At 43.9% G+C, this 24,100-nt stretch overlaps 1 protein-coding gene across 4 annotated transcripts in view; it reads right to left on the bottom strand.

Annotated features, from left to right (window-relative positions):
- Nucleotides 1-24,100, bottom strand: part of LOC144480524 (cadherin-12-like) — a 201,943-nt gene that overhangs the window by 110,793 nt on the left and 67,050 nt on the right. For all 4 annotated transcript variants that reach the window (XM_078200098.1, XM_078200105.1, XM_078200090.1 and 1 more), the window contains one exon: nucleotides 1,173-1,360. In XM_078200098.1, the coding sequence (XP_078056224.1) occupies nucleotides 1,173-1,360 (188 nt within the window). The remainder of the gene's footprint in view (nucleotides 1-1,172; nucleotides 1,361-24,100) is intronic.

Genomic DNA, 24,100 nt, shown 5'->3' with positions numbered 1-24,100 from the left:
TCCCCGTCTTTTCCCATGGCCACGCACGTTACTTTTCTTTTCAAATAATTATCAAATTCTCCTTTTGAATGTCAAGATTGAATCTGCCTCCACCACACTCTCCGGCAGTGTTCCACATTCCAATGACTCACTGCATAAAAAGAGGTTTTCCTTGTGTCACATCTTTTGCCAATCACTATAAATCATGTCCGGCTCTCGATCCTTCCATGATTGGAACAGTTTCACTCTGAGTCATCATCAATCTGAAACAGTAACTCTGCTTCTATCCACAGATGCTGCCTGACCTATTGAGAACTTCCAGCATTTTCTGCCTTCATTTCAGATTCACAGCATTGGTACTGTTCACTTTTATTAGTTAAAGGTATCAAAACATAGAAACTAGAAGCAGGACTAGGTCATTCAGGCCTGCTCCACCATTCATTATCATGGCTGATCATCAAATTCAATATCCTGATCCCCACTTCCCCCCATGTCCCCAAGAGCTATATCTAATTTCCTCTTGAAATCAGACAACGTTTTGTCCTCAACTACTTTCTGTGGGAGTGAATTCCACACATTCACCACCCTCTGGGTGAAGAAATTTCTCCTCACCTCATGTTTGACTTTATCCCATGGCAATTGTAATGCACGGAGACAGGAGTTATGTTACAGTTTAATTATGGCACACAGTGAATTAATTCATCACACATTAATGATAAAGGTATTTTTGTCTGTATGTTTTACAGATTTTAGACACAATTGTAATAAGCAAAAGAACTGAGGACTAATAGCAGTTTAAAAATGTTCATATTGTGCTTCACATTGAGCTTCAGTTAATCCTGAGCTTTTGGAGAAGGTAAATTCAGATAGAAAGAGAGCATCATCTCGATGGAGAGAAAAACAACAGCGATAGTCGGTGGACCAGCACAGCGTAGAATAGCAATGTGACGATGGACAGATTTGTGAAATAAACAGCGATTGTGCAAGAAAGAATAAAACAAAAGGAATGATGATAGAAACATGGGCTGAAGAACGTGATTTTGATATTTAGCAGGGAAGATGTTTTCACAGTTTCTGAAAGGAATTTTCAGGGAACAATTATCGCGGTGTAAACTGCGATTTGGACAAAATGAGCAAAAACAATTTGCTCAACCTTTCTATCGCATGGTTTGAAATATGATTGCAACGCTGACCTTTTTCAGATTGATAATTCCTTCTTGTGTGGTCTTATCAGAGGTAATGCCAAATACATTTAGCCCATCTCCGGGAACGATGCTGTAATCGATGTCCGCATTCTTCCCAACATCAGCATCATTGGCCTTTATTCTGCCAACCAGAGAAGCAACGGCAGTTGATTCCAGAACCTTCAGGTGAAAGATGTCTGAAAGAGGGATTCAGAATCAGACAAAATGTGGTCAAAATATATTCTTAAAAGATAAAAGTGTGTTTTTCTTTTTGCAAATTTCCTGATATGCCAACAGCATTGAAAGGTGCCAGGATCGAGTACAAAGTGGGATCCTGGGAAGCCCACATCAGCTGAATACTAAAATCCATGTTTTTTATTCATAGAATCCCTAGAAGGAGGCCATTTGGCCCATCGAGTCTGCAACAACCACAATCTCACCCAGGCTCTGTCCGCCTAACCCCATTTATTTATCTTGCTAGTCCCCCTGACACTATGGTGCAATTTACCACAGCCAATCAACCCATTGTTGCTCAATAAGTTTCATTCTTAGAGACTAAATCAAATGGAAGGTTCATCACATGCTGTGAATGTTAATGGTTGGGACCCTGAATATTTGATGGAACTCTATCTCCATTTGCAGCTCTCCAGTAGAAGCATTCAAAAAGAAGACCAGGCTTTTTCCAACAACATTTGCATCTCCTAATTTGTAAACTTGAAGTAAAATTATTTTCTTTGCTATTTCCATAAATATTTAATGAAGACAGATAGCATTACAATCATTACGTGAATGGGACATTTGTTTGCATTGACTGCAATGAACAACTCAAATTGCAGACTGGGTAATATCAATAAACTGTCAACATGTGTAATAAACCTTATTCATTCTAAATAACAAATTAATTGAACAATTTCATTCTGAACAAAACCATCCCTACGCTGATTGTAGAAGTGGAATACATCAAGGAGAAGATTGAGTTGATCATGGGTAAGCTATTAGTTTTGTCTTGAACGTGAAGTGAGATATATATATGCTATTTTTCTCCATTCCCTCGGTCTCTGGAGTAACCTAACCCTCCATCTTTCTCACTTATTCCGTTAGGCTAAATGTCTTGAGCTTGACTAACCTGGAATTTCAGTAAAGCGTGGAGCATGTTGATGTTTCACATTCACATGAAAATAACTTTTATTTGATAGTGCTCATAACATAAAGAGACATTGAAATCCTGGAACACCTTAAAGGAATGGAACAAAAACTATGGAGAACAACTTACTAAAGCACAGATCTGTTTCTACCAGGTCTCATTCATACATCACCTCAGCATTTGCTCAACTTGCTCCCGATCCAGTAATAGTTTGATATTTCTTGTTTTCAAATTCCTCCAAGGCCTTCTCCCTCCCTCTGCCAGCCCCCCAGCCTTCAGAGAAACAAACCCCTGTGTCTCAATTCTGGCCCTTTCCCTGATTTCAATGCCTTGATCACTGGCAGATGTGCATGCAGCTGCCTGGGCCCAAAACTTCAGATTTCCTCCCCGAATGTCTTCCAGCCTTTTAGACACCGTAAAATTGCCGCTTTTGCTTTGGTTTTGGTCACTTGCCTGAATATCTCCTTGTGTGAATCATATTGATTAGTGTTCCTGTGAAGTACCTTGAGAAATGTCACCTCTTTAAAGGCATGTTCTAAATGCAAGTTGTTGTTGAGGCAAGGTGCTTATGCAAGGTTATGAAGAGTAAGGCTTCACCTTGTGTCCTATTCTCTGATGGGAGATAGGTACATGCTTTAAAAGTCCGTAACTTACACTTTTGATGGAACGTGGAGAGTCACAGGATCACAAATTAATTTTAACAAGGAAAAACATTTATTAAAAAAGATAATATTGGATTATGATATAATATTTTTTACTCCCCCCCCCTTATGATGTTGAATACACACAGATTTTAAGGTTAACATGGATTACAGAGTATGGGCCCTATTTTACCATTATGATTCTAAGTGCTGGGTGGAATTGAAACTGGGAGTGTTTCAGATCCGACTTTTAGACCCGTTCTCAGGCGCCCCCATACACGCTCTGCCTGAAATAATATCAGCGATTCCGAATCACGCTGCACAAGCCTGTGGGCGGGGCTAAACGCCCCCGAAATCCTGCAGCTCCGATCGGAGCCTCCAACTGTGCATGTGAAGAAAAAAAATAGAAAAACGCTCCCCTGCCACATCACTCCCAGGCCGGATAATGCCTCCCCACTGGCCCCCACAGACATTGCCCCACGCCACAACATTACTGACTCCCTTACCCCCCCCCCCCGCCACCTCCCAGACCGATCACGCCCCTCTGTCCCCTTCCCCCCCCACTGGTCACATGCAATGTGACAGCGGACCCCTCCCTCACCCCCCCACTGATCACACGCAGAGTGGCAGTGGACCCCCACCATCCCCCACCCCTGCTCCCCCACCACCAGAGAGCCACCCGACCCGCCTCTCTCCACCCCACCAGCGAGCCACCTGACCCACCTCCCTCCCCCCACCACAGAGCCATCTGATCCGCCTCCTTCCCCACTCCCCACGGCTGATCTGAGTCAGAGAGCCGTCGGAAGCTCAGAGCTTACCTCCCCAGAATCTGGAGCCCCCAAATCAGGCCTTTACGGACCATGTCTGTTTTGCATCAATTCTGGATGGGCGAACGCAGTGGTAATGGGGGAAGTGCTGGTTAATTTGGGCATGCAGCCCATCAAGTCAATTTAAATGCAAGCAAATGCATTTAAATTGATGTCGCGCCTGTTTCAGGCGCGGTCCTGACAGTGGTCATTTTTGGCCCTTGGTAAAGGGGAAACCGGCGCGGAGGTGGGCGTGGATCGCCTCGCGCTCGACTTTACCACATTTTCACACCCGAAAACGGGCGCAACTTGATGTTAAATTCTATACCTTTAGCTACAATGGTCTCAGTAACACAATGTCCCTTTAAACACACAAACTGGCTGTGGTCAAATACACTCATTCCACTCTGAACCTCAGGTAAATGTTAATTGATTTCTCCTCAGAATCTCCCCAGATTATTGTCACGTCAGAGTTTCCAAACTCCATTCTCAAAAGCATGCTTACAATTCAAATTTACAATAATGTTTTCCGTTTGTGGTTTGCGTTCCAAAATCCAGTCCACATTTTACAAACTACTCTTTTAAATAAAGTTTCCATTCCACTTTTAACAGAGAATCCAGTATCTGCATTTCATACCACCCCCTTTAGGGTTTATTTGTCTTGACTGCTGTATGACCAATCACAATTGCTTTAACTCTCAATTCCCAGTCTTTTAAAATGGCATCAAACTTTTGATTTACCGCTGAAGTCTTCTTTCCCACTTTAAAACTGGTTACTGCAATTGTCTCTTTAACACGGAACATTTACTCTTCCTTGAATTCTTCTGAACAATAAATTGGTCGCTGTTCTCTTAACCCCATTCATCTGAAGACATTATTTTTTCCCAATCCCTGGTTATCTGGACTGTATCTGGTTCTTTGGAAGGTCTGCCTCATTGTAGATCACACCCTGTCCAATCATTCTGCTGGCAGAGTTGAGAGAAAACTGCCAACAAGTTTAGTTAAACTAAGAACAGAAATGCTGTTTTCCCAAAAAAGAGCCTCCTGTTGCTAAGCAATTACTGCGAGTTTCTTTACTTTTCACACTGTAGCTCTCTCTAAGCACAGTAGAAACACAGTTGAAACTAACCCCCACACATACAAACACCTTTGTCCATGAAGATCTAACTATAGTCACTGTATGATTATGCAAGGCACAATCAAAACTTTTCCACTTTACACCAGGAAGCTCTTAAGTTTTGTGTTGTGCAAAATGGAATTCGAATCTGAAGTTAAGTTCTGTCACCCTCAATAAGCACAGTAAAATGAGATAAACTATTTGGGGGATTTTCAGAGTGATATCAGTCTTATCATCTTGATCATCCTCAACACTGGTGCCCCACATGGCTGTGTTCTCAGCCCCCTACTATACTCCTTATACACCTATGACTGTGCGGCCAAATTCCCCTCCAATTCGATTTTCAAGTTTGCTAACGACATCATCGTAGTGGGTCGGATCTCAAACAATGACGAGACAGAGTACAGGAATGAGATAGAGAATCTGGTGAACTGGTGCAGCAACAATAATCTCTCCCTCAATGTCAACAAAATGAAGGCGGTTCTTATCGACTTCAGGAAGCGTAAAGGAGAACATACCCCTGTCCACATCAATGGGGATGAAGTGTAAAGGGTCGAGAGCTTCAAGTTTTTAGGTGTCCAGATCACCAACAACCTGTCCTGGTCCACCCATGCCGACACTATAGTTAAGAAAGCCCCACCAATGCCTCTACTTTCTCAGAAGACTAAGGAAATTTGGCATGTCATCTACAACTCTCACCAACTTTTACAGATGCACCATAGAAAGCATTCTTTCTGATTATGTAACAGCTTGGTATGGCTCCTGTTCTGCCCAAGACTGCAAGGAACTACAAAAGGTCATGAATGTAGTCCAATCCACCACGCAAACTAGCCTCCCATCCATTGATTCTGTCGACATTTCCCACTGCCTCGGCAAAGCAGCAAGCATAATTAAGGATCAAACGCACCCCGGACACACTCTTTTCCACCTTCTTCCTTCAGGAAAAAGATACAAAAGTCTGAGGTCGACTCAAGAACAGCTTCTTCCCTGCTGCTGTCAGACTTTTGAATGGACTTACCTTGCATTAAGTTGATCTTTCTCTACACCCTAGCTATGACTGTAACACTACATTCTGGACTCTCTTGTTTCCTTCTCTATGAATGGTATGTTTTGTTTGTTTTGGGTGCAAGAAACAATACTTTTCACTGTATGTTAATACATGTGACAATAATAAATCAAATTAAGTCATCAAAATTCTCTGAGCAGGTGGAAACTACAGGGTGTGTTTACGTGACAAAACTAATTTTAGAACAAGAGGTTTACAATAGCCCTCAATTATTGTGATAGTTTGTATACAATTTCACCTTACATTGTACTCCATTGGACATTGGATGGATAAGGATCTGGCAAATTGGTGACCCATCGACAGGGTGCAAAAAATAATGGGCTGCACATTATGGAGGAATGGACAGTTCACCCCTCAAAGCAAAGTTGGTATGGAGCCAACTCACTCCGTGCCAGACCACGCGGTAGCCATATCAGTTGAGCTAAATAACCTGCCTGGGGGAATTCTGCCCATCACTTGGGAGGACATCCCAGTCTCGGGCGTTCTGGCCGATCTGATTGGCCTGCAACTCCAGCTGTCACAGCAGTGCCAAGAGCACGTTAGTGTGCACTGCTGGAATGCAACCAGTCACAAGAAGGTGCCAGGGTCAAGGACGCCACCAAGCAATGTTACTATCTGGCAGGAGTAATTGCCGGACTGCTCAAATCCCAAAGGGAAACTTGGACAAGCTATCACAACCATTTTCAGCTTGTATTTTATTGAGGGAAGGTAACTGCACCAAGGTCAAGAACACAAAGTTCAAACCATATTTGGGGACTTTAAATATTAAATGTAAACATTTATTGAGAAAGAAATGAAAAAAATAAATTAAATTTACATCGTTAACAGCAGTTCTACAACTATTTCCCAAAAGATTTCTGTTCAGATAACCTCAGAAAAAATATTCCTTTTAGGCAACATTGCTCATCAATTTTCTCAATAAAAATCCAGTTTGATTCCCACAAACATCCACTGTTGCCACAGGGAAATATTTCACAGGCTTCTCCTTCTCTGAAAAAAAAACAAAGCTTGCATGGAGATCCTGCAGACACAACACTGGTCTTCCCTGAGGGTGGCTGCAAGCTGTTTTCTTCATAGGTCTGTTTCAGCACAAATACACTTCAGGATCCCATGATCACAGCCATCTGACAGCCTCCAATCGCTCTTAAAATATGTTTTCCCCTTTCATCTTTAACATCGATTATTTTACATTGCTTTGGAAGTTCCCTTTCTCAGAATATACAGATATTTCATGTTACTTTTATGGATAATATTTTTGGGTAAAGATAAAAGTGGGACCTGCACACACTCACCCACCCACGTACACTAACCCTCTCAGACTGTGCTGTTGGAGATTTTTGAAGAGGTAACCACACAGAGAGTTGGTGAGGGAAATGATGTTGATGTGGTGTGCATGCAATTCCAAAGGTGCCGAAAATTTTGCCGCACAACAGACTTGTGAGAAAGTTCCCAGCTGGTGGAATATGTGATAAACCAACACTGACATGGAATTGGCTGAGTGACAGGAAGCAGGGTAATGGTTCATGGATATTCAGGGCAGCACGGTAGTACAGTGGTTAGCACTGCTGCTTCACAGCGCCAGGGACCTGGGTTCGATTCCCGGCTTGGGTCACTGTGTGTATGAGTTTGCACATTCTCCTCATGTCCGTGTGGGTTTCCTCTGGGTGCTCCAGTTTCCTCCCACATTCTGAAAGATGTGCTGGTTAGGTGCATTGACCCGAACAGGCGCCAGACTGTGGCAACTAGGGGAATTTCACAGCAACTTCATTACAGTGTTAATGTAAGCCTTACTTGTGACTAATAGACTTTACTTTATTTTTTGTGCTGCAGGCAGGTTTGTTATGGAGTTCCTCTGTGTTGGTGTTGGGATCTATGCTTTTCCTGATATATATTGATGACCTAGACCTTAGTGTGCAGGGCACAATATTAAAGTTTGCAGATCATATTGAACTTAAAACATTGTGAACTGTGAGGAGGATATTATAGAACTTCAAAGGACACAGACAAATTGGTGGCATGGGCAGTCAGGTGGCAGATGAAGTTCAATGCAGAGAAGTGTGAAGTGATTCGTTTTGGTAGGAAGAACCTGGAGTGACAGTATGAAATAAAATGGATGCAGGAGCAGAGGAACCTAGGTGTGTTGGTTTTTAAATGATTGAAGATGGCAGGAAAGATTGAGAAAGCAGCAAATAGAGCACACAGTATCCTGGGCTTTATGACTGGGGGAGTCGAATAAAATAGTAAGAAAGTTGAATTGAATTTGTATAAAGTATTAGTTCAGTCGCAGCTGCAGTGTTGTATTCAGTTCTGGATGCCAACTTTGGAAAGGATGTGAAGGCATTGGGGAGAATGCAGGAAACAAAAATCACGAGAATGGTTCCAGGGATGAGGGACTTCAGTTATGAAGATAGATTGGAGAAGTTAGCACTGCTTTCCTTAGAGAAAAGAAGGTTGAGAGGAGATGTGAAAGAGATATTCAAAATTATGAGGAGACGGAATAGGGAGAAACTGTTCCCACTCGTGAAAGGATCAAGAAAAAATGGGCACAGGCTGAAAATAATTGTTAAAAGAAGCAAAAGTAATATGAGGAGAATATTTGTACACAGCAAGTGATTAGGGTTTGGAGTTCACTGACAGTATGATGGAGGCAGGTTCAATTGAAGCATTCAAAAGGAATTAGATTGTTATCTGAAAAGAGAAATATTTATTTATTAGTGTCACGGGTAGGCTTACATTAACACTGCAATGAATTTCCTGTGAAAATCCCCTCGTCGCCACACTCTGGGGCCTGTTCAGGTACACTGAAGGAGAATTTAGCATGGCCAGTGCATCTAACCAGCATGTCTTTCAGATTGTGGGAGGAAACCGGAGCACCTGGAGGCAACCCACGCAGACTCCAAGCAGACAGTGACCCATGCTGGGAATTGAACCTCGGTTCCTGATGCTGTAAGGCAGCAGTGCTAACCACTGTGCCATAGGAAGCAACTGGGGGAATGGAACCAGGTGTGTTTCTCATTCAGAAAACCAGTGCAGACATGTTGGGCCAAAGGGCCTTTTGCTGCTCCGTAAGAATTATATGATTCTGGGATATGCTGAGACGATAAAAGGCATTATGGAAATGCAAGTCCTTTTTCTCCCGTAATTTCTAATTTAAGTTTTCAGTTAAAATTATGCTTTTAAAAAAAATTCATTTGTGGGACATGGGCATCGCTGGCTGGCCAGCATTTATTGTCCCATCCCTGGATGCCCGAGGACAGTTGAGAGTCAACCACATTGCTGTAGCTCTGGAGTCACAAGTAGGCCAGACCAGATAAGAATGGCGGATTTCCTTCCCTAAAGGATATTAGTGAACCAGATGGGTTTTTCTGATAATCAACAATGGCCTCATGGTGATCAGTAGATTCTTAATTCCAGAAATGTTTTGTTGAATTCAAATTCCACCACCTGCCATTGCGGGATTCCATCCTGGGTCCCCAGAACATTAGTGGAGTTTCAGGATGAATACTCTAGCGGTAATACCACTAGGCCATCACCTCCCCTGTATGAAGAGAGATGGTTTTCCTGCTTCAAATGTGCAGCACAAGCTGCAAACCACTCTTCCACATTAATACCCTTGAATATGACACATTACAGCATGAATCAACTGAAGGACACCAGCTGTATTGTTATCAAACTGCCTGATAAATCTCACTATAGCATCGGATGACAGCGACCTATCTGAATTCTAGCTGCCTGAGCAATCTTTATAACTTGCGGACAACAGAAGCTCTTTGGAATATGAATCAGGATCATTGGAGCTTTTACGACTGAAGGGCCTTGCATGGCCACCATTCAGACAGAACCTTCACACAAACAGTATTCACCAGTGATAACTTTATTTTCAACTTGAGATAAATAGTTTGAGTCAACCACAGCGTTTCAGATCAGTAAAATTCATTTTCGATGTAATGGTGAATCAGCCAATTAAGAAATGATAGATGTCAGATTGCGCCCTTGCCTGCAAAAGGGAAATGCTTGTGTATGGAGCAGTGGCAAAAATGGACAGCAACTTGAAATTGAGGTACGGGCCTCTGATAGAGGTTAAGAGGCATGATGGAATAAAATGGTGTAAGTTGAGGTAGGCTAGATCTTAGAAAGAGTGGAGCTGTATTTAGTCATCACGCGCCTTTACTCAACACAATAAACAAGACCATATTTGATTCACCCACTCTCTCAACTGAACCACTTCTCTGCCTTTCCCTCTGACAGGCTGAAAGCTCATTAAACGTGTTTAAGAACCACAGTTTCTTAAAGCTATACTATTTTTTTATCACTCCCTGAAGTCCTATCCCTACTTCAGATACAAAGCTCTCAACACCTTGTGGCTCACCCTTGTGGCTCCACTTTCTCAGAAGACTAAGGAAATTTGTCATGTCTGCTACGACTTACCAATTTTCACAGATGCACCATAGAAAGCATTCTTTCTAGTTGTTTCACAGCTTGGTATAACTCCTGCTCTGCCCAAGACCACAAGAAAGTACAAAGTCATGAACGAAGCCCAGTCCATCACGCAAACCAGCCTTCCATCCATTGACTCAGTTTACACTCCCACTGCCTCGGAAAAGCAGCCAGCATAATCAAGGACCCCATGCACCCCAGACCTGCACTCATCCCCCTCCTTCGATTGGGAAAAAGATACAAAAGTCTGAGAGCATCTATGAAGACCAGTTTCTTCCCTGCTGCCATAAGACTTTTGAATAGACCTACCTTATATTGAGTTGATCTTCCTCTACACCCTAGCTATGACTACAACACTAGATTCTGCATCCTCTCCTTTCCTTCTTCCCTATGTACCCTATGTATGGTGTGCTTTGTCTGTGTAGCGCGCAAGAAACAATAACTTTCATTGTATCCTAATACATGTGACAATAATGAATCAAATCAAATCACTCATCACCCCGGCCTCTCTCACTCCTGTACAGTTGTTTGCGAGGGGGCTTTTGAAGGTGGGAAGGGATGGAATGAGGTGGGTTGGTTTCCAGGGGAGTTCCCCGAATGGCTCTGATGATCCTGCCACCAAGGTGAAACAGAGGGAGCATGGGATGGCAAGGTGACCAGAATGGGAAAGAACACTAAGCAGCAGCCCAGTAAAAGAAATCACTCCATCAAAACTATCCACAGCAAATTATAAAGCTGTTTGGTCATACAGAACTTGAGTAATGCTGAGAAAAAGAGACATTTTGTCAGCGCTTTTCATCATCGGGACACAATTCACAAGAATATCAATGCAGGGAAAACAACAGTCACTACGCAAGCATCCAACTAGTCAAAGAAGAGTTAGAAAATGTATGAAGAACGTAAGAACTGAAGAAATTAGAGCTATGCGCTCCTCCGAGGAAGCTGTCAATCATTAGGATCAGCCCTAATCATCTCTCTCAACTCCATCTTCCCACACAATCCACATGTTCCTTGATTCCCTTAGTCTCTACAAAGATACTGATCGCTTGTCAACAACAGGACAGAGAGAGGGAAACTAAAGAGTTGAGTATAGCCACACATTTGTAAAGATTTTCTCACAAACAGGGTGGGTGACAGAAATTGACAATGACACAGGCCCGCAGTCAAATGGGTCTACATGAGTCACATTAGGAGGATTCTTTTGCTGAATGCATTTTCTTTGCGGATGGGACTGCACTTATGAGATTTACCTGAGAAACAGTGAAAGAAATTGTACTCAATCTTTAATCAATATCCATGAATTTAGCAGACATCAGATAACATCTTAGGGGCAGCACGGTAGCACAGTTGTTAGCACTGCTGCTTCACAGCTCCAGGGACCTGGGTTCGGTTCCCGGCTTGTGTCACTGTCTGTGTGGAGTTTGCACATTCTCCTCGTGTCTGCGTGGGTTTCCTCCGGGTGCTCCGGTTTCCTCCCACAGTATAAAGATGTGCGGGTTAGGTTGATTGGCCATGCTAAAATTGCCCCTTAGTGTCCTGAGATGCATAGGTTAGAGGGATTAGTGGGTAAAATATGTCGGGATATGGGGATAGGGCCTGGGTGGGATCGTGGTCGGTGCAGACTCGATGGGCCGAATGGCCTCTTTGTGTACTGTAGGGTTTCTATGATCTATGATCCCAGAGAACTTGATTGATAAAACAAGCATGGGTCCCCAAACTGACAAACCATCTTAGTCAGGATTTGAACAGCCAACCTATCAAGCATATGAATCAATGCTGAATTGTTTTCTTTTTTAAAAGGAACTGTGTGTGCAAGACAAAATAGCTGAGTGGGCTTCGAATGAAGGAGGTGCCCCCTCACTGCTAGCAGGTTCTCCCAAACAAAGACATTAATATCACTGAGATACTGACTATAAAACAACACAATCTTCATTTGCAGGTCTTTGACATCCCAACATGCACTGAGCCACCTCACTAAAATGGAGCGGGAAATAGCCACCCAGAAGTGGAGAGAAGAAAAATAGCAGTGATGACCAAAGGCAAAGCTCAAAAGTCAGTTTTTGAAGAAGTTTTGAAGACAGGAAGAATTGTAACAACGCAGATGAGTTCAGTAAGAGAGAGTGTCAGAATGCAGGGCAGTTATATTTCAATGCTCTATTACCCATGGAACTTACTGGCTGGAATTCTCCAACCTCGCCCCGGGGCTGGGATTATCCAGACCAGCTGCTGTGAACGGAAATTTGGCGGAGTACCAAATTCTCTGTTCTGACTGGCAGCGGTAGTGGGGTGTGCGAGACCGGACAATTCTGGCCACTGTTATTTGGCTAGTTTCCTCCCTCCCTCATTTATTTCAATTCCTTGTCAAATTTATGACAAAAGAACATTAAAAAATCGAAGCATGGATGAACATTCAACCCCCTGAGCACCTGCTACATCATTCAAAACGGTTACGGTTGACCTTCAACCTCGATTCCACCTCCCCGCCTGGTCCCCATTTGATGTGATTCTCCACAAGTCCAGAAATCTATTGGTCTCAACCTTGAGTATTCTCAACAATTTAACATTCACAGGTCTCTTGGTTAGAGAATTCCAAAGATTCACAACCATTTAAGTGAAAATATTTCTGTTTAGCTCCGTCATAAATGTTCAACGCCTTAACCTAAGACTAGACCCCTGCTGAATAGTGTCAAGCATAAATCCCTCTAGAAGCAGTCATTGCCAAGTGCACAGCAGTCCTGATAGTTAGCTGTTGGGATAATTCCATCTCTTGGCCTTTGCATCATTCAGATGGGCAATTGGTCAATGATATTAATTGCCCCTCAATTACCCAGAATGAAAAAGTTCTTACAAAGAACAAAGAACAACGAACAGCACAGTACAGGAAACAGGCCCTTCGGCCCTCCAAGCCTGTGCCGCTCATTGGTCCAACTAGACCAATCGTTTGTATTCCTCCATTCCCAGGCTGCTCATGTGACTATCCAGGTAAGTCTTAAACAATGTCAGCGTTTCTGCCTCCACCACCCTACTTGGCAGCGCATTCCAGGCCCCCACCCCCTCTCACCTTGAGCCCGTGACCCCTCGTGATCGCCACTTCTGATCTGGAAAAAAGCTTCCCACCATTCACCCTATCTATCCCCTTCATAACCTTGTACACCTCTATTCAATCTCCCCTCATTCTCCGTCTTTCCAGGGAGAACAACCCCAGTTTACCCAAGCTCTCCTCATAGCTAAGACCCTCCATACCAGGCAACATCCTGGTAAACCTTCTCTGCACTCTCTCTAACGCCTCCACGTCCGTCTGGTAGTGCGGCGACCAGAACTGGACGCAGTACTCCAAAGTGGCCTAACCAGCGTTCTATACAGCTGCATCATCAGACTCCAGCTTTTATACTCTATACCCCGTCCTATAAAGGCAAGCATACCATATGCCTTCTTCACCACCTTCTCCACCTGTGTTGCCACCTTCAAGGATTTGTGGACTTGGATACCTAGGTCCCTCTGTGTTTCTATACTCTTGATGACTCTGCCATTTATTGTATAACTCCTCCCGACATTATTTCTTCCAAAATGCATCACTTCGCATTTATCCAGATTAAATTCCATCTGCCACCTCTCCATCCAATTTTCCAGCCTATCTATATCCTGCTGTATTGCCCGACAATGCTCTTCGCTATCCGCAAGTCCAGCCATCTTCGTGTCATCCGCAAACTTGCTGATAACACCAGTTACACCTTCTTCCAAATCATTTATATATATCACAAATAGCAGAGGTCCCAGTACAGAGCCCTGCGGAACACCACTGGTCACAGACCTCCAGCCGGAAAAAGACTCGTCGACCGTTACCATCTGTCTCCTATGGCCAAGCCAGTTCTCCACCCATCCAGCCACTTCTCCTTGTATCCCATGAGTCTTAACCTTCTTAACCAACCTGCCATGTGGGACTTTGTCAAATGCCTTACTGAAATCCATGTAGACGACATCCACGGCCCTTCCTTTGTCAACCGTTTTTGTCAGTTCCTCAAAAAACGCCACCAAATTTGTAAGGCACGACCTCCCTCTTACAAAACCATGCTGTCTGTCACTAATGAGATTGTTCCGTTCTAAATGCGCATACACCCTGTCTCTAAGGATCCTCTCCAACAACTTCCCTACTTCTTAGTTTGCAAATCGATTTTGTTCCATCACTGCCCCTGTCCTTTCCCAAAATATAGTTCCTGCAATAGATCAATTATGATAATAAGCTCATAACAATTACAATGCTGAATTTCAAAACCTCATCGGACATTTGATCAGATTTCCCCAAAACTTTAGGTGGAATTTAATAGGGGTAACGGGAGGCCAAGAGTCATCACCAAAACTGGCAGCATCCCCGCTGAACCGATCTCCGAGAACTCAAGGGAATTCAGCCCCATTGTGGAACCCTGTCACTGGGGCTCCCTCGAGTGCTGGCTGCTGCCTTCACCATGGATTCTTGGAGAAAGGTGATAGTGGGCTGGGGTGGGGTGGGGTTATGGGAAGGGGTTGCTGGTGAGGGAAGCGATGGGGACAGAGGAAAGAGCAGCATGCTGCCCATTACCGGGCATCCCTCATCCTGATGTGAGTCCCTTGATCAACCAAGGCGTGCCTTTGAACGAGGTTAATGTTCACCCACCACACCCTCCCCCTGCACCGCGAACATTAGGCCGCAACCAAACCTGACAGCATTTGCTGGGCTGTTCCCCTGAGTGGCGAGTCCCTCGTCCACTGCTGGTTGAATAGTTGCAGCAGTAGAATGAGGTTTTACATGGGCATTCAGGGTCTCAACTGGCCTCGGTGGGAAAGTCACCCACAAGCTTTCCATCCTGAACTTAGTTGGAGAGTGGCAGGTAGGAGGTGGGATCTACCCCCAATACTGCCTTTGTTTGACAAAGATCCATAATTGTTAGTAATGTTATTAAGTTGTTTAGAGTTTGCTTGGTATTTAAATTGGAAACAGATGGAGCTAGTTGCTGACTTGCTTTGGATTTACAGAGAATGCATGCGGGAATATTAAACCCTCTGGGTACAATGCGAGAATTGACGCTTTTCTGGAAGTCAGTTGCTGATTGAAGGAATAGACTTACTGCTCATTCAAAAAAATAATTCCCCACAATCTAATTAATGACCACGAGCATCTTTAACTATAATTCCTGCAACACTAAATGTTTTATAATCTACAAATTTTCATTGTCTCATTTCAACATCTGTGAATGTTGGTTCCATGGGGCGGCATGGTGGCACAATGATTAGTGCTGCTGCTTCACAGCGCCAGGGACCTGGGTTCGATTCCCAGCTTGGGTCACTGTCTGCGTGGTATTTGCACGTTCTCCCCGTGTCTGGGTGGATTTCCTTCGGGTGCTCTGGTTTCCTCCCACAGTACAAAGATGTGCAGGTTAGGTGGATTGTCCATGGTAAATTGCCCCTTAGTGTCAGGGGGACAAGCTAAGGTAAATGCATGGGGTTATGGAGATAGGGCCTGGGTGGGATTGCGGTCGGTGGAGACTCATTGGGCCGAATGGCCTCCTTCTGCACTGTAGGGATTCTATGTTCCAATGGTCTGACTCTATTCACTGTGGAAGTTTGCATTTTGATCTTAGAACCTTCCTTCACACAAGCCTCCTTTCTATCCCATTCACTCACCAATAGATGGAGGCACACACTATTTTAATATATTGTGGTACAATTTGCAAGAATACTAATGACAGCAAGTTTATATTGTAAGAGAAGAGACTACTGATTGGTTGGCAAGTGGACTCTGATTAGTAGAAACCATAAGACGTAGGATCAGCAGTAGGCCATTCGGCCCTTCGAATCTGCTCTGCCATTCAATGAGATCATGACTGATCTGATGTAATAATCCTCAACTCCACTTTCCTGCCTTTTCCCCATAACCATCGATTCCCTTATAGTCTATCTCAGCCTTGAACATACTTAGTGACCCAGCCTCTGCAGCCCTCTGTGGTAAAGAATTCCACAGATTTACTACCCTCTGAGAGAAGAAATTCCTTCTCATCAGTCTTAAATGGATGACTCCTTAAATTATCCCCTCTGGTCCTGGACTCTTCCACAAAGGGAAACAACCTTTCAGTATCTACCTTATTCAGCCGCTGAGAATCCTACAGGTCTCAGTAAAGTCCAAAGAGTACAGTCCAAACCTCCTCAACCTCTCCTCATAAGAACATCCCTTGATACTTGGGATCAACCTAGTGAACCTTCTCCAAGCTGCCTCGAATGGCAATTTTATTTCCTTAAATAATGGGACCAAACCCATTTATAGTATTCCTAGTGTCGTCTAACTGGTGCTTTGTATGGTTTTAGCAAGACTTCCCTATTTTTATACCCCATTCTGTTTGAAATTAAGGCCAACATTCCACGGGTTTTTCCATGGAGAATGTATTAGTTGATTGTGACTGGCAGTTAACTGCCAAACATTGTTTGAAATGTAAACCAGGCACCTTGTCAAGGTATTGTCCTGAGGAATGAATGAGTAATTGACAGACAATTAATATATATGTTTTAATGTAATAGCTTCCAGTACATGGAGGAGGTTGTCATCAATCCAAAAAGTCATTCTCCTTATCACACAAATGAGGAATGTGCTATATGAATTTCAGTGCCTGTGTGATGCTAGGTATGTAGGCTGTACATCCCACACTGGTGGATCACATCAAATGACGTGCCCCTTCTACTGTTAGCAATGGTGAAGGTACAGACCATATCCAACCAGCCTGTGCTTGCAAAACTCAAAACACAATGTGTGCCGATAACCAATTTAAAATTGTCAGTTGGGGCTCAGTGTACTCGCATTTATGTGTCCTGGAAGCTACACATATTAGTACACAGGGCCCTGTTCTTTACAGACAGAAAGACAGATACACACATTGCACCCATTTCAGAAAAAAAGTGACAGTCCTCAACAGCTTCCCAATGCGTTGCCATGAGAAAAATTGGGAGGTTATTTCTAAACCTTATTCTTAAAAATTGGTCATTTGTGTGGGGAAAACATTAAGAATTGTATTAATGGACAACAGAACCATGGAGATGTACACCTGTCAAATAGCACTCTTTTAATGACTGCAGCACAGGAGTTATTTTGCTGATTGTATTTGATCCAGCTCTTTGTTGGAGCAATCTGGAACCAATCCCACCAACATCCTTTTTACCTGTTGCTTGTTTGTCCTCTATTTCAAACTGCTCTCCACTGTTTCCTCTGAGAACTGGAGTTTTTATTCACTTAGCGAATGCTGAAGACAATTGACGGCCTCCTCATTTTCTGAGTTTGTGACTAATCCACCAGTTAGTCTGAAGAGGGGACTCTCCTCGATAGCATGCAGCATTGTTTGTGTTTTTTCACAAGTGTAGAAGGAGTTGTGTGCTGAGGTCCCAGAAATGGAGGTTGGCTGCACAGTTTTCAAAGTTGAAATACTTAAGCATTTCATAAATTTCTGGAAGGTTTGGGCCTACATCACTGAATCAAAAACAAACTTGGGGTATTTTTTTGTTTAACAAGGTAAGGGATATTTAAATTTTTTTGAACACTCAGTGCCAGCATTAAACACTGCAGATCTCTCAATTCAGCCTTATCCTAATTCATAGGAAAACAGCTACAATGCAAACAGGCCTGTCCTGTTTAGCATGGACCACTCCCACCACAGTGAGTCAAAGCCTGCCATTTGACAGATGGGATTTGTCACAAGAAACTTGTTAATGACTTCCTGTGTTTTCCATTCCTTGATCCAGAAGATGTCTGCCGAGAGATCTTGCTCAAGGATGTTGCTCCATATCGGATGCCAACATGGATGGCAGGCAGTAGGTGGGTTGAACAGGTTACTATGGAGTCATAAACCTGATGCAGCAGGGATGGTTTTAACCAGCTTCTGGGTGGATGACAATGGATCAACGTTCACATCGCGCCTCTATCAGTACCTAGGCACGACCCACACATCAACCCTCCCACTCCCCCCACACCACCCCTTGGGAAAGCTAATGGTCTTACCAGCAGACCAAAACCCAAGAGAATCGGATAGAACTTGAAAAATAATGAACGATCAGTGCTCTCTTTGCCAAAGCTTTCAATGTTGAAAACTTTAATTTACTCTTGATTTATCTCCTCATTCTTTTAGTCAGGATTCTAACTCATGAATGACTCAACCAGAAGAAATTATCTTTCCTCATTCACTCTATCATCATTAAAAAAAAGCACGATAGACAGCCTTTTGTGTCCCAGGAGAAATAATTCCAGTACCTCAGACTTCTTCTGATAACTATAATTTCACAGACCTGGCACCATCCTTGGAATTAAAGTTTGTACTTTTTTTTGCTAGCTGAACAGTTCATTTATCTGTGGTTGCAAGGCTGAATTCCAAATTAACCTCACCACGTTCCAGCCGTATGGTTAATGCTTGTAACCGGTGGCTGCGTAATCTACGTTTAATTTACGTTTAATTGGTGCAGTGGTGTTTTTAAATCCGGGACAATTTTATGGAGTGCCACTGAAGTCACTTAAGATTGATGAGTGCAGAACCATGAAATATGTTTTTTACAGGAAAGATTACTAAAGAGACGAATAAAGAATTCTCCTTGATGTCTTTAAGAGGCAAAGTGAACAGAACTTCCAAGTTTAACATGACAGCACTTTCATCACAATTTGCCTAATCCTATTTCATTTCAAGATACAGGAACCGGAGTGAGTTTCAGTTATAATTACAATATGGACCTTCACGTTTTTGCATGACAACATCCTTGTTTTCCGAGATTGAAGGTCAAATCAATTTTACTAAACGTATGTAGATTATTAATGAGGCTACACCTGAAGTACTGTGCGCAGGTTTGTATTCCCGACCTTCGAATAGGTATCATAGAATAGAATCATAGAATTCCTGCAGTGCAGAAGAGGTCATTTGACCCATCGAGTCTGCATCAACTGTGTGTGTGTGTGTGTGTGTGTGTGTGTGTGTGGGGCGCAGGAGGGGTGGGGGGGGGGGGCGGTGCGGTGAGGGATGTGAGGGCTGGAGGGCTGTTGTTCTGTGTTTTTAAAATTAAATTTCTAAACAGTGCTGGAGTACAAAGAACAAAGAACAATACAGCACAGGAACAGGCCCTTCGGCCCTCCAAGCCCGTGCCGCTCCCTGGTCCAACTAGACCATTCTTTTGTACCCCTCCATTCCCACTCCGTTCATATGGCTATCTAGATAAGTCTTAAACGTTCCCAGTGTGTCCGCCTCCACCACCTTGCCTGGCAGCGCATTCCAGTCCGCCCCCAACACCCTCTGTGTAAAATATGTCCTTCTGATATCTGTGTTAAACCTCCCCCCCTTCACCTTGAACCTATGACCCCTCGTGAATGTCACCACCGACTTGGGGAAAAGCTTCCCACCGTTCACCCTATCTATGCCTTTCATAATTATATACACTTCCATTAAGTCTCCCCTCATCCTCCATCTTTCCAGGGAGAACAACCCCAGTTTACCCAACCTCTCCTCATAACTAAGCTCCTCCATACCAGGCAACATCCTGGTAAACCTCCTCTGTACTCTCTCCAAAGCCTCCACGTCCTTCTGGTAGTGTGGCGACCAGAACTGGACGCAGTATTCCAAATGCTGGAACCGAGGCACTCCTTCCACTGAGACTCTCTCAGCACCAGGCACCCTCCCTACTTGTTCCAGAAACGCAACCCTGCCACACTCCTGACGTTCAGTCAGACATTCTTAGAAGTCAGGTTCACAGAGCCGGCAGTCTCGTGACTCTGGGGAGCGGATGTGAGGATGAAAATCGAGGTCAAGGTGCCACAGTCTCAGTGTAAGGAGTCAATGTTTAGGACTGAGGTGGGGAGAAATTTCTTCATTTAATGCTATGGAAATCTTGTGACTTCTCCACTCGAGGGAATGGAGGATATGCAGGCAGTGAGTATATTCAAGATTGAAGTGGATGGATACTTGAATACTAAAGAAAGTTAGGGATATGAGGGGAATGCTGAAAGATGGAGTTGAGGTGAAAGTTCAGATACAATTTAATTGATGGAGCAGGGTTGATTAACCTGCTCTTTTTTTTGGTACCTTTCAGAACTTTAATTCTAATCAAAAAATCAGCACCCTCCCCCCCCCCCCCCCCCCCGCCCCACACACCACCCACCAAACCCCACAGGGCGAGGAGCTAGCCTTGTCCACTGCCTGATCATGGTTTCACTTGCTCTTGGGCTAATGGTTCCAGAAACAGGAGTCCTATCACTGTCTACTACTCGATGTGCTGTACTTCTCCACTCCACTGACTTGCAACCACTCTGTACAACCAGTGCTGCTCCCTTTTAAGAGGGACAATCTGCCTTTAGTAGATCCAGGCCAGCTATGCATTGTATTAGTCATGCACACTGCTGGGGTCCGTGTTGAACGTTCAGCTAGTTGCATACTGAAATTATGTTGGTGAGGAGACATCACAAAGTTTACATGCTGCCTGCCTCTCTGGGATTATCACTGGGGTAATCGCTCATCGTGATCTCTCTGCCTGAAAATGGGCCTTAATTAACCTTTTCCCCTTCAATACCATCAGCGCCTAGTGATTATGCTTGAAGGCATTGTTAAGTGGCATCAGATTCACTGGTTCACTCTGCTATTGCTTTTAATCATTGTTATTTTAAGAGATCCAGTCAATTGAGACACTTTTATAAGCCTTTTCAGATCAAGAAGCTGTTTAATGTTTTTGAGAATGCTGTGGTTGGGAGTTTCATGATCGGCTTGAAGTAAGCAGCGTGCCTTCAAACATACTTCCCCCTTTAAAGACTAGACTGTGGGATTTTCCGGCCACACTTGCCCAAGGCCGGAAAATCCCTCCCGAGGTCAACGGACCTTTGCATGGTCTGTGTCCCGCCCACTACGATTCCCATAGCAGGCGGGACGGTAAGATTCCACACAGTTTCATTTTTCATTACAGCTTGTAGGAGGAGCCATCCACCATCACATCATTCCTATAATTGTCCATCATAAGATACCATAAGTTGACTAACACCGAGAATAGGTGCACTTCCATTTGGCATCTGAAGGGTCAGCATTTTAAAAATCAGATTTTCCCCAATAATTGTATTTCTGCTTTGTTGACCAAGAGCTTTGATGTACCAGCATCCTGAAATGCTCTGCCAATCGAATCATCTTACAACCTTTAATATTTGCATTTCATTCTTGGATAAAATATCGATTCGAGCACCATAATGGGTGGCACGGTAGCACAGTGGTTAGCACTGCTGCTTCACAGCTCCAGGGACCTGGGTTCGATTCTCAGCTTGGCTCACTGTCTGTGTGGAGTTTGCACATTCTCCCCGTGTCTGCGTGGGTTTCCTCCGGGTGCTCCGGTTTCCTCCCACAGTCCAAAGATGTGCAGGTTAGGTTGATTGGCCATGCTAAAAATTGCCCTTCGTGTCCTGAGATGTGTAGGTTAGAGGGATTAGTGGGTAAATATGTACGGATATGGGGGTAGGGCCTGGGTGGGATTGTGGTCGGTGCAGACTCGATGGGCCGAATGGCCTCTTTCTGCGCTGTAGGGTTTCTATGATTCTATGATAATGTGATATTCTTGTCAAATAAGAGGAGACAGGCGTATTGTTGGCTGGCCCGTTGGTCTTTACGTGAGAGAACTTAATATATGTTTGAATCACCATTAACCTCAACGACAGTTTGCATCTTGATTGTGATCTCTGGACTTTGGCCATTTGTCTGAGCAAAGTTTCTGTTCTTTACAGACATTCCACTTCTTCACTTGACTTTTTTTCCTTTGAGAGGTTTTCCAGAGTGTTTATGGTCTGCCGCAGGCTCATCCGACCTCTTAGATTTCTGAGGGTCACTGAGGCTGAAAGTCAATGGCCATTTTGGCATATCCTATCCTTTCAGAGAACATAAGAACATGGAAATAGCATGGGCCATTCAGCCCATTGAGCCTGCTTCTCCGTTCAATATCATTGTGTCTGATCGTCCACGTCAATGGCTTTTCCTCCACATTATCCCGATATTTCTTTATGCCATTGGTATTTAGAAATTGATCAATCTCTGCTTTAAACATACTCAATGACTGAGTTTCCATGGACTTCTGCTGTAGAGAATTCCCAAAGATTTACAACACAGATTGATAAGGCAACTAACATCGAGGCGGGATGAGGGAAGGGGGCAGTGTTCACGGAAGGGGATGCAAACTCAGATATTTGTGCAGTTTGGGTTTCAATCAGGATCTAATATAATGCTGATGAATTAAGACCACGGGCAGGATTTTGTGGCCCCTCCTGTCCCGGTGGGATATTACACTCCTGCCAAAGTAGGTGGCAATTTAAATGGCCCATAGAGTCCGCCAGTGGGGGGACACTTTGGCGAGGCAGTAAAATACTGGCCCACATTGAAGGAGGGAGCTGGAGAGAGAGAGGGGCTGGGAGAGGTGGAGGGGGAGTCTGTCAGGCTGGGGAGAGGAGTCGGGGGGCTGTTTGGCTGAGGAGATGGGAGGCTATGAGGCTGGGGGGAGGGTGGTGAATCTGAAATTCATTGCCACAGAAAGTTGTGGAGGACAGGTCATTGATATCAAACACCTTCATCGGGCAATGAAAATTTACACGACTGGTACAAAATGATAATTAATATCATCACACTCTCTCGCTGCAGCTTTTGTCTTTCCTTGTGGAGTGAGTCACAAACCGACATCCACACAAGTGAGTAGTTTCGCAATAAACACATCTCAAGGAGTCCTGGTCATACAGTCACGATCTGCTGTCCATTAAAGTTAATGGGTGAAAAATTACAGGCTGTGTGTCTGTGATTTCCTGCAGTCTGTTTCCTGAGAACACCAGTTCCTGCTGGGAATATCTTATATCCATTCATTCATCTCTATCCACGGCTAAATGCTAACTTTCCTTTTCTCACTTTTCTTTTTCAACGACTTTGATTTTGGATCTGATTCTAAATTGCTTTGGTTTTCTTTGTCCTCTCTCTCCCTCTAATTCCTCTTATTAAACATTCTTGCCTAATGCTGGATACTTTATATCCAGCTTTCCTTTTAGAACAGAAGGTGCTGCATTTATGTAGTGACTTTTATCAGCTCAGGATGTCTCAAAGCGAGCGATAGCCAATGAATTAATTTTGTTGCAATATAGAAAATGAGGCAGCCAATCTGTGCACAGCAAGCTCCCACCAGTGACGTGACAACAACCTGATCACCTGTTTTGATAATTGTGGCTGAGGGGTAAATATTGGCCCAGCCATCAGGAAAATAAATAGAATAGAATAGAGACCCTACAGTGCAGAAAGAGGCCATTCGGCCCATTGAGTCTGCACCGACCACAATCCCACCCAGGTCCTACTCCCATATCCTACACATTTACCCGCTAATCCCTCAAACCTACACATCTCAGGACACTAAGGGGCAATTTTAGCATGGCCAATCAACCTAACCCGCACATCTTTGGACAGTGGGAGGAAGCCGGAGCACCCGGAGGAAACCCACACAGACACGAGGGGAATGTGCAAACTCTACACAGACAGTGACCCAAGCCGGGAATCGAACCCAGGTCCCTGGAGCTGTAAAGCAGCAGTGGTAACCACTGTGCTACCGTGCCGCCCATAATTTTACAGTCATGATTAGACTTTTAATTCCAGATTTTTATTGAATTCACATTTCACCATCTACTGTGGTGAGATTTGAACCCAGGTCTCCAAATCTTACTCCAGCCCTCTGGACTACA

The sequence above is a fragment of the Mustelus asterias genome, chromosome 2, assembly GCF_964213995.1.
Source record: "Mustelus asterias chromosome 2, sMusAst1.hap1.1, whole genome shotgun sequence".
NCBI lineage: Eukaryota > Metazoa > Chordata > Chondrichthyes > Carcharhiniformes > Triakidae > Mustelus > Mustelus asterias.
Note: the sequence above shows the minus strand (reverse complement) of the source record. Positions and strands in the feature narration are given on the sequence as shown.